Source organism: Macrobrachium rosenbergii, chromosome 42 (genome assembly GCF_040412425.1).
Source record: "Macrobrachium rosenbergii isolate ZJJX-2024 chromosome 42, ASM4041242v1, whole genome shotgun sequence".
Lineage (NCBI taxonomy): Eukaryota > Metazoa > Arthropoda > Malacostraca > Decapoda > Palaemonidae > Macrobrachium > Macrobrachium rosenbergii.
The window spans coordinates 57,702,960-57,716,699 of record NC_089782.1 but is presented as its reverse complement, the minus strand read 5'-3'; the positions used below and the strand labels follow the sequence as shown (position 1 = coordinate 57,716,699).

At 43.2% G+C, this 13,740-nt stretch overlaps 1 protein-coding gene across 1 annotated transcript; it reads left to right on the top strand.

The window, feature by feature from the left end:
* Positions 1-7,428: 7,428 nt before the first annotated feature.
* Positions 7,429-10,394, top strand: LOC136827858 (piggyBac transposable element-derived protein 4-like). The gene is given in 1 exon segment (XM_067085317.1): positions 7,429-10,394. A coding segment is annotated over 1 exon segment (2,250 nt). The 3' UTR covers positions 9,679-10,394.
* The last annotated feature ends 3,346 nt before the right edge of the window (positions 10,395-13,740 follow it).

Sequence of the window (13,740 nt, the reverse complement as noted above, 5' to 3'; positions counted from 1 at the left end):
ATTTGGCGTCGTCAATTATTATTTATTTTTTTTAAACATCTAACTTACCTGGTAGTTATATATATAGCTTAAGTCCCTGACGTCACGGCAGAATTTCAAAAACTCGCAGCAATCGCCGATCGGGTAGTCAGGTGATCCACCTGTGCGCCCTCTACCCAGGTACCTGGAACCATTCTAACTATTCCTCAGATCTTCCCTGCCGCCGTGCCGGTGACATCGTTGGAATTTCGCTCGCAGCCTGTGTTTTTTCTCAGCTTATTTTGGTGAAGTACACTTCGGCTTTGGCTTTCGCTCGTTTTCGGATTTGCTTTTGGTTTTTTCTTGGCCCTTTCAGATACTGATTAGTTTGACCCTTAGCTTGTTTTTTTATCTCTCTTTTGGTTTTTTCTATCAACATGTCTGACTCTTCATCGAGTGTGAGACTGTGTGTGAGGATGTAAGACTAGGCTTGCGAAAGCCTCCTTGGATCCCCATTCAATATGTGTGAAGTGTAGGGGTAAAAGTTGTGAGTTGGATGATAGATGTGACGAATGTTTGGGTCTATCTGAAAGGGAATGGATTGATTATAGTCGCTATGTGAGGAAGCTTGAAAGAGACCGGCTCAGAAGAGCCAAGAGTTCTGTGTCTCGCTCTTCTACGGATAGCCAGGGATTAGATAATTCTTTGCCCCATGCTAACAACCCTATTGATACTTCTCCTGTAGTGGTAGTCTCTGAACCCCCTTCTGATACAGGTAAAGACCCAACTCTTAAGGATATGATGGCGGCCATTCAAGCCCTGGCCAGCGGGTAGAATCGCTCGCAGAAGACAGGGAAAAATTATGGTCGGATATGAGAGATCTTAAAAGTGCAAATGTCAGTGCAAAGGTTAGTACAAGTGCAGTGGAGGGTGCGGCCGCTCGGATCTGTTGCACTCCTAGCCCTAGACCTCTTCCAAGCTCCCCAACCCCTGGGAGAAGGAAAGTCGACAGGGGAAGGGAGGCGAGAGGTTTTAGCTCCCGAGCGGTCGTCCCCTCGAACGTTCCTGTTGACGCTTCCCAGGACGCTCACCCTCGCCATAGGAAAGGCGAGGTAAGGTTGTGCTTTTCGTCTTCGGACGACGCAGTCCCCAGACGGGGCTGGCGTCTTGCGTCGGAGTCGAGACCGCTCAAGAGAAAACTTCCCCCTGTTGAGGGACGTCGTGAGGGAACAACTCAGGCTCCAGGGTGTAGCCACTGGAGCAGCCCGGAGCACTTCCCTTCCAGCTCCGAGGGTAGCTCTCCTGCCAAAAGCAGGCGTAGACTGTCATGTTCGGTCAGGACGCCAGGCAGCAAGAATGTGGCGGACGCATTACTGCCTTCTGTGCATGCTCCTCCTCCTTAGGATTGGTACTCGTCCCTGGAACATTCTCCCCAATCCTTACGAGACGCTGAGGAAGAATTGATGGATGCTGTTGCGGCTTCCCCGGTCTGTCCCCAGCAGCAGGAAGCTACGCAGCTGGTTTTACTTAAGGATATGCAGCAGAAGTTGTCTTCCCTGATACAGGCGTGGCAGCCAGACAGACAAAATAAGGACAACGGACGTCCAGCTAAAGAGGTTCAAAGCGCTGTACGTCATTTTGGTGAAGCTTTAGACGCAGGATGCACTGGTGTCAAGCGTCTAGGAGTCAAGCACCAGGACGGCAAACGTCAAGGAACTGGATGCCAGGAAGTCAGGCGTCGGGATATTGGAATCCAAGACGTGGAGGTAGCTCAGGGCGCGGGATGCACTGGCATCAAGCGTCTGGGTTTAGAGCGCCAATACGTCAAACTTCAAGAGAATGGACATCAGGATACAGGGGTAGCTCTGGACGCAGGATGCAATGACGTCAAGCGTCCAGCAGCAAGGGACGTCAGGAATCGAGGAACTGGACGTCAAGGTGATGGACGACAGGACGTCAAGCGTCAAGAAGCTGGACGCCAATATGCGCTAGTAGCTGGTCGCCACGATGCCAAGCGTCAAGATGATGGACGCCAGGATGTTCTGGTCGAAAGCTCTCACAGCTCGGATGCGGCAGCAAGAAAGCAGGACGTTGCCACTTCGGTAACAGGACAACAGTCGGATGAGGTGGACGACGATCTTCCTCCTTCACCAGACAATCCTGTGGACGGCGTATCCGACGAAGAGGAACGGAAAGACCAACACCCCTCGTCGGACTTGAAGAGACTGATGAAAGTATTTACGGAACTTTTTCCGGATAACGTCGTACCAGCTGCTCCTTGTTTGCCACCTTCGGAATTCACTTGAAGGAAGACTTCGAAGAAGGCTGTCTTTACGAAGATGATTATGTCTCGCTCATCCAAACGAGCTTTGAAAGTAATGGAGGATTGGATGAATACCAAGAAAGATCTAGGCCGGATGGTGTTCTCTTTCCCCCGGCCAGGCTAGCATCTAGATCTAGCATTTGGTACGAGACTGGAGAAACTCTTGGCCTGGGAGTTCCTGCCTCTTCCCAGGGGGACTTCTCGAGTCTCGTAGACGCTTCTCGCCGCGTAGCCATGGGGAAGTCAAAGGTGTTTTGGTCTGCGTCAGAGATGGACCACCTTCTCAAGGGAATCTTCAGGGCCTTTGAGGTCTTTAACTTTCTAGACTGGACCATGGGAGCCTTGGGGAAGAAGACGGACACCATCAAGAATTCAGACACAGAGGAAGTTGTTCATATCACGTCGTGTATGGATAAGGCTCTAAGAGATGGTGCCAACGAACTAGCGGCGCTTTTCTCTGCAGGAGTCTTAAAGAAAAGGGCCCATCTTTGTTCTTTTCTATCCAATGGGGTTACGCCCATTCAGAAGTCGGAACTTCTTTATGCTCCTCATTCTGCCCATCTGTTCCCGCAAGAACTAGTAAAAGAGGTCACATCGGCCTTAGTACAAAAGGCCACGCAGGACTTAATTACCAAGACCGCTAGGAAAGTACTGCCAGCGAGCTTCGTCACACAGAAGAATAAAGGAGAAGCTCCTGTGTCTCAGCCCTTTTGTGGCAGAGCCCCCAGTAGAGGAAATACAAGATCCGCTGGTAAAAGAGAGACGAAGAAAGGCTCCAGACAAGGAAGAAACAGGGTCTGACGGGAGTCTCCTTCAGACAGCGGTAGGAGCCAGACTGACCAACTTCTGGCAAGTGTGGGAGAGGAGAATACGGACCTATGGTCCATTCAGTTGATCAAAGAGGGGTACAAGATCCCTTTCCTAAGGAGGCCCCCTCTAGCAACAAGACCGATAGACCTTTCGGCCAAATACAAGGTGAAAACCAAGGCGGAGGCTCTGCAACAACAAATATCTCTGCTGTTGCAGAAGGAGGCCATAGAGAGACTTCAAGATCTGGAATCCCCAGGATTTTACAATCGGTTATTCCTGGTTCCCAAGAGCTCGGGGGGATGGAGGCCAGTGCTAGATGTGAGTGCACACAACGTTTTTGTTCAGAAAACGAAGTTCACGATGGAAACGACGAAATCGGTTCTAGCAGCAGTCAGACAGCACGACTGGATGGTATCACTGGATCTTCAGGATGCGTACTTTCACATCCCTATCCACCCGAGCTCCAAGAAATATCTGAGGTTCTTTCACAAGGGAGAAATATTCCAGTTTTGAGCCCTATGTTTCGGCCTAAGCACCGCTCCGCAGATTTTCACAAGGTTAATGACCAACGTAGCTGGAATGCTGCACACGAGAAGCATCAAAGTCTCTTTGTATCTAGACGACTGGCTCCTCAGAGCTCCTTCCTGCACACGCTGCCTGGAGGACCTTCAGACAACGATTCAATTATCGGAAGAACTAGGCCTGCTGATAAACAAAGAGAAATCTCAGCTGATCCCATCCCAAGAGATTCTGTACCTTGGGATGAGGATTCAGAGTCAGGCTTTTCGGGTTTTTCCGTCTGTATCAAGGACGGAACAAGCCTTAGAAAAGCTTCAGGACTTCCTAAGGAAACAGACATGCTCGGTGAGGGAATGGATGAGTCTGCTGGGGACCCTTTCCTCTCTAGAGCAGTTTGTCTCCTTGGGGAGACTGAACCTTCGCCCATTACAATTCCATCTCAATCGGAACTGGGACAAAGAAAAAGAACTGGAGACAAAGTGCATCCCCATTTCGGAACCTGTAAGGCAATATCTGGAATGGTGGAATGACCCTGTCAAGCTACAAGAGGGCCTTTCCCTAAAGCAGAGGAACCCAGACCTAGTGTTGTTCTCCGACGCGTCGGACTCAGGATGGGGAGCAACTCTAGGAAAGAACGAAGTCTCGGGCTCCTGGACCAGAGAGCAAGAAGATTGGCACATCAACCAGAAGGAACTAACGGCAATCCTTCTAGCTCTCAAGGAGTTCGAACACATAGTAAAGAACAGAGTGGTACAGGTCAACGCCGACAACACGACAGCATTGGCCTACATCAGCAAACAAGGGGGCACTCACTCCAAGTCTCTATACGAGACAGCAAGAGAGCTTCTTCTCTGGGCAAAGGAGAAGAACGTGAAGCTAGTAACCCACTTTATCCAAGGGGAGAGAAATGTGAGGACAGACATACTGAGCAGGAAAGATCAAGTCCTGTCCACAGAATGGATTCTACATCAGGACGTCTGCAAGAGCATGTGGCGGATTTGGGGACGGCCATGCATAGACCTTTTCGCCACAGCACAGACGAAGAGGCTAGAAACTTACTGTTCACCCGTTCCAGATCCCGAAGCGGCCTACATAGATGCGTTCTTCATGGGCTGGTCCAATTTGGACGTGTATGCATTCCCCCCCTTTCAAAATAATTCACAGGGTACTGCAGAAGTTTGTGTCACACGAGGGCACCAGAATGACCCTAGTGGTCCCTTACTGGCCGACAAGAGATTGGTTCACAGAGGTACTGGGATGGATGGTGGACACCCCGAGAAGACTTCCTCAGAGAGTAGATCTACTCAAAGAACCCCACTTGGAAAGGTATTACCAAAACCTCCAAGCTCTACACATGACTGCCTTCAGATTATCGAAAAACTCACAAGAGCTAGAGGTTTTTCGAAGGAGGCAGCTAGCGCGATCGCAAGAGCAAGGAGGTCATCCACCATTAAGGTATACCAATCCAAGTGGAAAATTTTTAGAGGATGGTGCAAGAACATGTCCTCTTCCAGTACCTCTATGACCCAGATAGCAGACTTCCTTCTTCACCTTAAGAGGAAGCTTAAGTTTTCTACTTCTACCATTAAGGGATATAGAAGTATGCTGGCAGCTGTCTTTAGACACAGGAACTTGGACCTGTCTAACGATAAGGATATCCAGGACCTTCTCAGATCCTTCGAAACCTCCAAGGAGAGGGTACAAACATCACCAGCTTGGAACCTAGACGTGGTCCTGAGGTTCCTCATGAGTAATAGGTTCGAACACTTGCATAGGACATCCTTAAAGGACTTCACCATGAAAACTCTTTTCCTGGTCAGTTTGGCCACAGTGAAAAGAGTAAGTGAGAGTCATGCCTTCAGCAAGGCTATAGGTTTTAGACAGGGCAAGGCAATTTGCTCACTAAAACTAGGTTTTCTTGCTAAAAATGAACGCCCATCACAACCCTGGCCCAAAGCGTTCGAGATTCCGAGCCTGATGGATATCACAGGTGAGGAAATAGAGAGTCCTGTGCCCAGTAAGAGCTCTAAAGTACTATCTGGAAAGGACAAAGGACTTATGGGGGAAGTCAGAAGGGCTTTGGTGCTCGGTCAAAAAACCCTCGCTGCAGATGTCTAAGAATGCTCTATCTTATTTTATCAGACAATTGATAAAAGAAGCACATTCAGAATGTAAGGAAGCGGACCACAAGTTTCTGAAAGTTAAAACACATGAGGTCAGGGTGGTAGCAACCTCTGTAGCCTTTAAACAGAATAGGTCCCTGCAGAGTATCTTGGACACGACCTTCTGGAGGAGCAAGTCAGTGTTTGCCTCACATTACCTTAAACAGGTCCAAACTTTATACGAAGACTGCTACACGCTGGGTCCGTTTGTAGCTGCTAATTCAGTAGTGGGAGAAGGGGCTACCCCTGCAATCCCATAACCCAACACCCTTTTCTTTCCTTGGAACTTAGAAGTTGTTTATGGTTGTTTGCGAAGGCTGGACACAGTCTTCCACAATCATTAGCAGACAGTTTTTAGATAGTATGTTTTTTTTCTTGAGTTTTTAGTCAGGTGGTCGTTTGTTACTTGGTAGCGCCCGGAAGAAGGGTATTCAAAGGAAGTCTAGTCACATAGAGGTTATACACCGGTTGACAGCCCCTAGAGATTTTCAGCCGCCTGGGTGGATCGCTGGATCTCTTAAGGAATGCAGACATAATGAGGCAGGAAAACAATGAAGTCAGCTTCCTTAACAGGTAGGAACCTTTAGTTGGTTTTGCAATTTTTTATTATTTCAACTCCAACGATGTTGGCTGTCTCTGACCCTCCGCCAAAGGTGTCAATCAGATATTATATAACTACCAGCTAAGTTAGATGTTTAAAAATGATATTTTCATAATAAAATAAATTTTTGAACATACTTACCTGGTAGTTATATATAACTAAAATCCGACCCTCCTCCCCTCTAGAGACTAGGGGCATGGAAGATCTGAGGAAAAGTTAGAATGGTTCCAGGTACCTGGGTAGAGGGCGCACAGGTGGCTCACCTGACTACCCGATCGGCGATTGCCGCGAGTATTTTAAATTCTGCCGTGACGTCAGGGACTTAAGCTATATATATAACTACCAGGTAAGTATGTTCAAAAATTTATTTTATTATGAAAATATCATATTTTTATATTTTTGCTGATGAAAATAACATACAGTTTTATTTTTAGATTTTTGCTGAAGAAAATAACATGCATATTAAAAAAAATTATGTAGTAAGTAGGGGAAAAGGTGCCATTTGGCGTCCTGGCGTTCTGAAAATTTGGCGCCCTCAAGAAAGGGTGTCGTTTGGCATCCTCAATTATTATTTATTTTATTTTTATATTTTTGCTGAAGAAAATAACATGCATATATAAAAAAAAATATGTATTAACCCTTCTTCACGGACGTGGGGTATATTTTTCCCCGCCGTATTTTCTGTTATCCTGGCTGAGTGGTCCGGCCACTCAGCAAGCATAACAGCTGTGTAGCTTCAGTTTCCTGTCAGGTCTATTGGAGGGAGGTAGTGTCTCTGTGATCAATCACTTGTGGGGGTGGGGGCTGGGTTTGGGTATATTTTACCCAAGTGCGGTGATAAACTATTAAAACATGGGGGTATATTTTACCCCAGTGCGGTGATAAACTATTAAAACATGGGGGTATATTTTGCCCCAGTGCAGTGTTGATGTGTTTTTAATGTTTTTAGTTCTTTGTGTATTTTCATGCTTTTATCTTTTCAGGCATTGAATATTCTCTTTTCAGAGTTATCAGTGACTACCTAGATACTACAGACTCATAATATACTGTGAAAGATGGATAGAAAAAAGAAAGTTTGTTATTCTCAGGCAGAATTAGAAGAAATAATGAACAAGACAGACTTAACAGATGTGACTTCAATATTTGAAAGTGATGATGAAGGTGAGATTGATCATGTTGAATATGAGGTGGAAGATGACTCAGATATGGACAAAGATTATGAAGAACCAACTAGCAGTGATGATGATAGTGAGGAGTTTATGGACGAACAGGATTTTCAAAGTAGGGCACGAAAGAGAAAACGAACTACATCGACACCTCGCAAGCCACTTGTTGCCAGCCAAATAGACGTCTGGCCTCACCCTCCCTCCACTCCCCCCCAACCCATGGATGACTCTCTACCATCCCCCTCCCTAGCCTCAATGCACCACTCTGTCCACCGCCCAGCCTCTCCTACCCCTGGTACCTCTACTGTTATCCCTGCTGTAAGTAGGGTGAGTAAGAGGCGCCGTGGTAATGCTGCTCGAGGAGGTGCTACACAAGCTGTGTCCTATGCTGACCCTGCTGTGCCTCCTGCTCCCTCTGCTGACCCTGCTGTGTCTCCTGCTCCCTCTGCTGACCCTACTGTGCCTCCTGCTCCCTCTGCTGACCCTGCTGTGCCTCCTCCTGTTGCCAGGGGAAGACGAAGGAACATTGCTAATGAAGAAGACGAGGCTACAAGAGTGCATGACTTCGGAACCAGTACAGTGACATCCAAGTCTGGCTATAGGTGGAATTGTCGACCACAGTCATCCAGTAGAGTAAGGACACCAGCACGAAACATTGTTGGTCCTATCACCCCAGGACCAACACCGGAGGCAAGGAGTGCAGACACCCCAGAAAAAGCCTTGAGCTTGTTCTTTGGAGATAATATTATCAACGAGATAGTGCAGTAGACCAACAAAATAATTCCTCAACGGGCAGCCAAGTATACTAACCGGAAAGGAGGGTTATTCCTAACAGAACCGGATGAGATACGTGCACTTTTGGGGCTATTGATCTTCAGTGGTGGCCAGAGGGATAACCACCTGACCACTAGGGAAATGTTTAGCTCCAAGACCGGCCCACCAATTTATCGTGCAGCCATGTCAGAGGACCACTTCTGCTTCCTTCTCAGCTGTTTGAGATTTGATGACAAAGACACGAGAGCTCAGAGACAGACAACGGACAAGTTTGCAGCTATTCGTGTTATCTGGGACATCTTTATTGGCAACTGTGGGAAAATGTACGTCCCAAGTGAAACAGTTACAGTGGATGAACAGCTGCTGGCATTCCATGGAAATTGCCCATTCCGGATGTATATTCCCAGCAAACCAGGAAAATATGGGATCAAACTTTTCCTCATATGTGACAGTAAAAGCAGGTACATGCTGAGTGCAATACCCTACCTGGGGAAAGAAGACACACAACCTCAGGCCCGGGGTGGCATAAACCTTGGTCATAAGATCACAAAGGATCTTACAGAACCCTACCACAATAGAAACAGAAACGTAACCACCGACAATTGGTTTAGTTCTGTGCCCCTGGCCACTGATCTTCTACACAACTGCGGCACGACCCTAGTTGGCACTGTGAGAGCAAATAAGAAAGAAATTCCTCAGGAAATGAAAGAAACAAGAACTAGGAGGGTAGGTTCAAGTGCATTCTTATTCGTGAATGACATGACGTTGGTGTCATACTGCAAGGACACTTCAAGAACGAAAAAGAAGTTGGTGTATCTATTATCATCAATGCACACACAGCCAACCATAATGCCAAACGGCAAGCCTGAGATCATTTGTTTTTATAATGAGACGAAAGGTGGAGTAGATGCGTTCGATCAAATGTGTGCAATATACTCAGTTTCACGCAAGACAAGCAGGTGGCCCATGAGTATTTTCTATGGGATCATAAATTCCTGTGTAATCAACTCGTGGATAATCTACAAGGAAAATCAGCAGACAATAGGTTCTAAACCAATTGAGAGACGCTTCTATATGCAACATTTGGCAGAGGCCCTTATCAAAGCATGGGCAGGAAAGAGGATGCTCAACCCAAGGATTCCCAGAACCATCAAAACTGTGATCAACACAGTCTGCAACATTCCTCTACCTGTCAGGGATGATCAAGCAGGTCTCACAGTGATGGCAGACAGCAGGGCTCCCATGGTGCGGTGCTCACTGTGTGACAGGGCCAGCGACAGGAAGACACGACACAGGTGTCAAGGCTGTAAACGCCCTGTGTGTCTTCGCCACATCTACACTTGGTGCGTGGACTGCCCACACTAATGCAGGTAAGAACTTTAGTTACTACTACTACTACTACTACTACTACTACTACTACTACTACATACTGGTAAGCGTAGGGCATGCATAGTCCATCACCGAGAATATGAATTGTTTGTACTGTACACTGAAACTGCCAGTATTGGTCATTACCATTTTCAATGGTAAATAATTGTAAAACAAGATTTTTTTTTTGCTCAAATATGGTCTTTTGACTGTCAAAACATAAACATAACATTTCTTGATCATTTAGTGTTCACAGACAGGAATACCTCTACGAAATTTTTTTTTTTGCAGAAACTTCATTTATTTTCACCAAAGAATTTATAGTTATTCTTTTATGGTCTCCCATACAGTGTGTGTGGCTGCCAGGAGGCTGATACCCATAGCTGAGATACCCCGATACCCTGAGAGTGTGTGGGTCAAGGATCAAGTCATTTACAAGAATATTAGATTGCACACACGCTATTTTAGCAACACAAGTACAAATTTCAGTATTTTTTTATACTTTTTATAAGTTGTCCTTGAAATATGTAGTTTCAGTTGCTAGTCATTAAAATGGTTAAGTAAACAACACTAGAGGATATGTATTTTCTGTTTATCTTTTCAGAATCAATAAATTTTGTTAATAACTATTTTTATTTTATTTTCCAAAAACAGGGTAAAACATACCCCACCTCCGTGTTAATAATAGTAAACCCCACGTCCGTGAACAAGAGTTAAGTAGGGGAAAAGGTGCCATTTGGCGTCCTGGCGTCCTGAACATTTGGCGTCCTCAAGGAAGGGTGTCATTTGGCGTCCTCAATTATTATTTATTTTATTTTTATATTTTTGCTGAAGAAAATAACATGCAATTTTATTTTTATATTTTTGCTGAAGAAAATAAAATGCAATTTTATTTTTATATTTTTGCTGAAGAAAATAACATGCATATATAAAAAAAAATATGTATTAAGTAGGGGAAAGGTGCCATTTGGCGTCTTGGCGTCCTGAACATTTGGCGTCCTCAAGAAAGGGTGTCATTTGGCGTCCTCAATTATTAAAATTATTATTTATTTTATTTTTGTATTTTTGCTGAAGAAAATAACATGCAATTTTATTTTTATATTTTTGCTGAAGAAAATAACATGCATATATAAAAAAAATTATGCATTAAGTAGGGGAAAAGGTGCCATTTGGCGTCCTGGTGTCCTGAACATTTGGCGTCCTGAACATTTGACGTCCTCAAGAAAGGGTGTCATTTGGCGTCCTCAATTATTTTTATTATTATTATTTATATTTTTGCTAAAGAAAATAACATGCAATTTTATTTTTATATTTTTGCTGAAGAAAATAACTGTTCAGGACACCAGCATGCCAAATGGCACCTTTTCCCCTACTTAATACATAATCTTTTTTATATATGCATGTTATTTTCTTCAGCAAAAAAATAAATAATAAAATAAAATAATAATAATAATTATTTTAATAATAATAATAAAAATATAATAATAATAATAATAATAATAATAATAATAGAGGACGTCAAATGTTCAAGACGCCAAATTTTGGCGTCCTAAACATTTGGCGTCCTCAAGAAAGGGTGTAATTTGGTGTCCTCAATTATTATTTATTTTATTTTTATATTATTTGCGAAGAAAATAACATGCAATTTTATTTTTATATTTTTGCTGAAGAAAATAACATGCAATTTTATTTAAAATTTTTTATATATTAATGCATATATAAAAAAATTATATTTGGCGTCATTTGGCGTCGTCCTGAACATTTGGCGTCCTCAAGAAAGGGTGTAATTTGGCGTCCTCAATTATTATTTATTTTATTTTTATATTTTTGCTGAAGAAAATAACATGCAATTTTATTTTTATATTTTTGCTGAAAAAAATAACATGCAATTTTATTTTAATATTTTTGCTGAAGAAAATAACATGCATATATAAAAAAAATTATGTAGTAAGTAGGGGAAAAGGTGCCATTTGGCGTCCTGGCGTCCTGAACATTTGGCGTCCTCAAGAAAGGGTGTCATTTGGCGTCGTCAATTATTATTTATTTTATTTTTATATTTTTGCTGAAAAAAATAACATGCAATTTTATTTTAATATTTTTGCTGAAGAAAATAACATGCATATATAAAAAAAATTATGTATTAAGTAGGGGAAAAGGTGCCATTTGGCGTCCTGGTGTCCTGAACATTTGGCGTCCTCAAGAAAGGCTGACATTTGATGTCCTTAATTATTATTTATTTTATTTTTATACTTTTGCTGAAGAAAATAACATGCAATTTTATTTTTACATTTTTGCAGAAGAAAATAACATGCAAATATAAAAAAAAAATTATGTATTAAGTAGGGGAAAAGGTGCCAAGGCCCCCGAACTGATATGAGAGAGACCCACTGACTGATGAGTTGTGACTCATCACTGATATTACGTTTTAACTGCCGCATGACTGATGAGTTGAATCAATATAAACTATCTGTTATTAATCCCACTTTATCGATAAGAGTCTGATTAGGAGGAGGAGACACCTTGCCGAACTGATCTGAACTGATATTAGAGAGACCCACTGTGTGACTCAACAACAGCTGTGTGACTAATAAGAGCTGAACCGTTATAAACTAACTGTTATTAATCCCACTCTATCGATAAGAGTCTGATTAGGTATCCGCTGCTGATATGATTTAGACCCACTGCGTGACTCATGAACAAGTGTATCACTGATAAGAGTTGTAGAGTTATAAACTATCTGTTATTAATCCCACTCTGTCGATAAGAGTCTTATTAGGTATCTGCTACTGATATGATTTAGACCCACTGCGTGACTCATGAACAGCTGTATGACTTCATATGGACATTACAATGTACAGGTCTCTGAGATATACAGCTCTAACTCTCCACCTGATTGTTCAAAGTCACACGTTTTAACACGCTCTCGGTTACGCTCACTGTCAGTGTCACTTAACCAATGTATGGGATAATAAAAAGCGATTCTACCTATCCACTCATTTTATTAGATAGAGCGGTATACATTAACAAGTACATGAATCTGGGGGTTCTCCCGACACACATTCCAATACAATACCACCACGAATTGTTATAACCAACCTTAAACCTCTAAATAATTTTACAATAAATAACCATAGGCTTCCAAATCTAATATTTCGTACAGCCTGACTACCCACCCCCTCCCTCTTCTTCTCTCCCTCTTCCGTTGGTGTTCTGCGTAGAAGAACTCATCTTCCTCCTCCTCCTCCTCCTTGACCATTCATCCTAACGAAGAAAAATAAAATGTCTTAGAAAAACCAAACGTCTGCAAAATTAATTATGTGATGTATATTAGCAACGTTTTTTAAAAATAGAATTAATCATTACCTATTATTTAAAGAACGCACTCACTCCTTGTATGTAAGAGCTCGTTTAACGCCTGAACTCCAGTGTGAACACCGCACCCTTTTGAAAATTTTGAAATAGTATTCGGTCACCCAGCTGTCATTACTTTTCAAACGACTCTGGGAGAAGACGACACGCATTAACGACAAAATCGATTTTAACCTTCTATGACTCGTACAGTGAACGAAGAAAACGCAGTAAAGACCACACTTGTAAGAATTATCGGGCTGAATCTGCCTTACGGACTGGTGAAGAATAATGTATAATTCCAAAGCTATACTCGATAAATCCAAGAAGGAACTGGTAATACCATTAATACGAAACTCGATATACCTGTCAGTCAGGGTTCGATTTACTGAATTGTTACTCGGTGTGAAATCCAACCTTTCCTTCGAATTAATCGAACTTTCTATAATCCTACGTCATTTCACATTCAGGAACATTTCTGAGATACCCGCGATATAGGAGGAGACAGGAACCTTGTTTCCCGTCCCAGGCACGTTAGGAACAATGCCCGCCATTCCTGAAAAAAAAAAAAAAATGCAAGAGGAGAGAGAATGTGTACATGCACGCCAACAGGCAAAAGGTTAATGAATTAAAGAAGATCATACACATCCTTGTTATATTTACTTCTCGATTTAACCCTTCGATTTGTCATTCTCTTCTTCTTATTCTTCT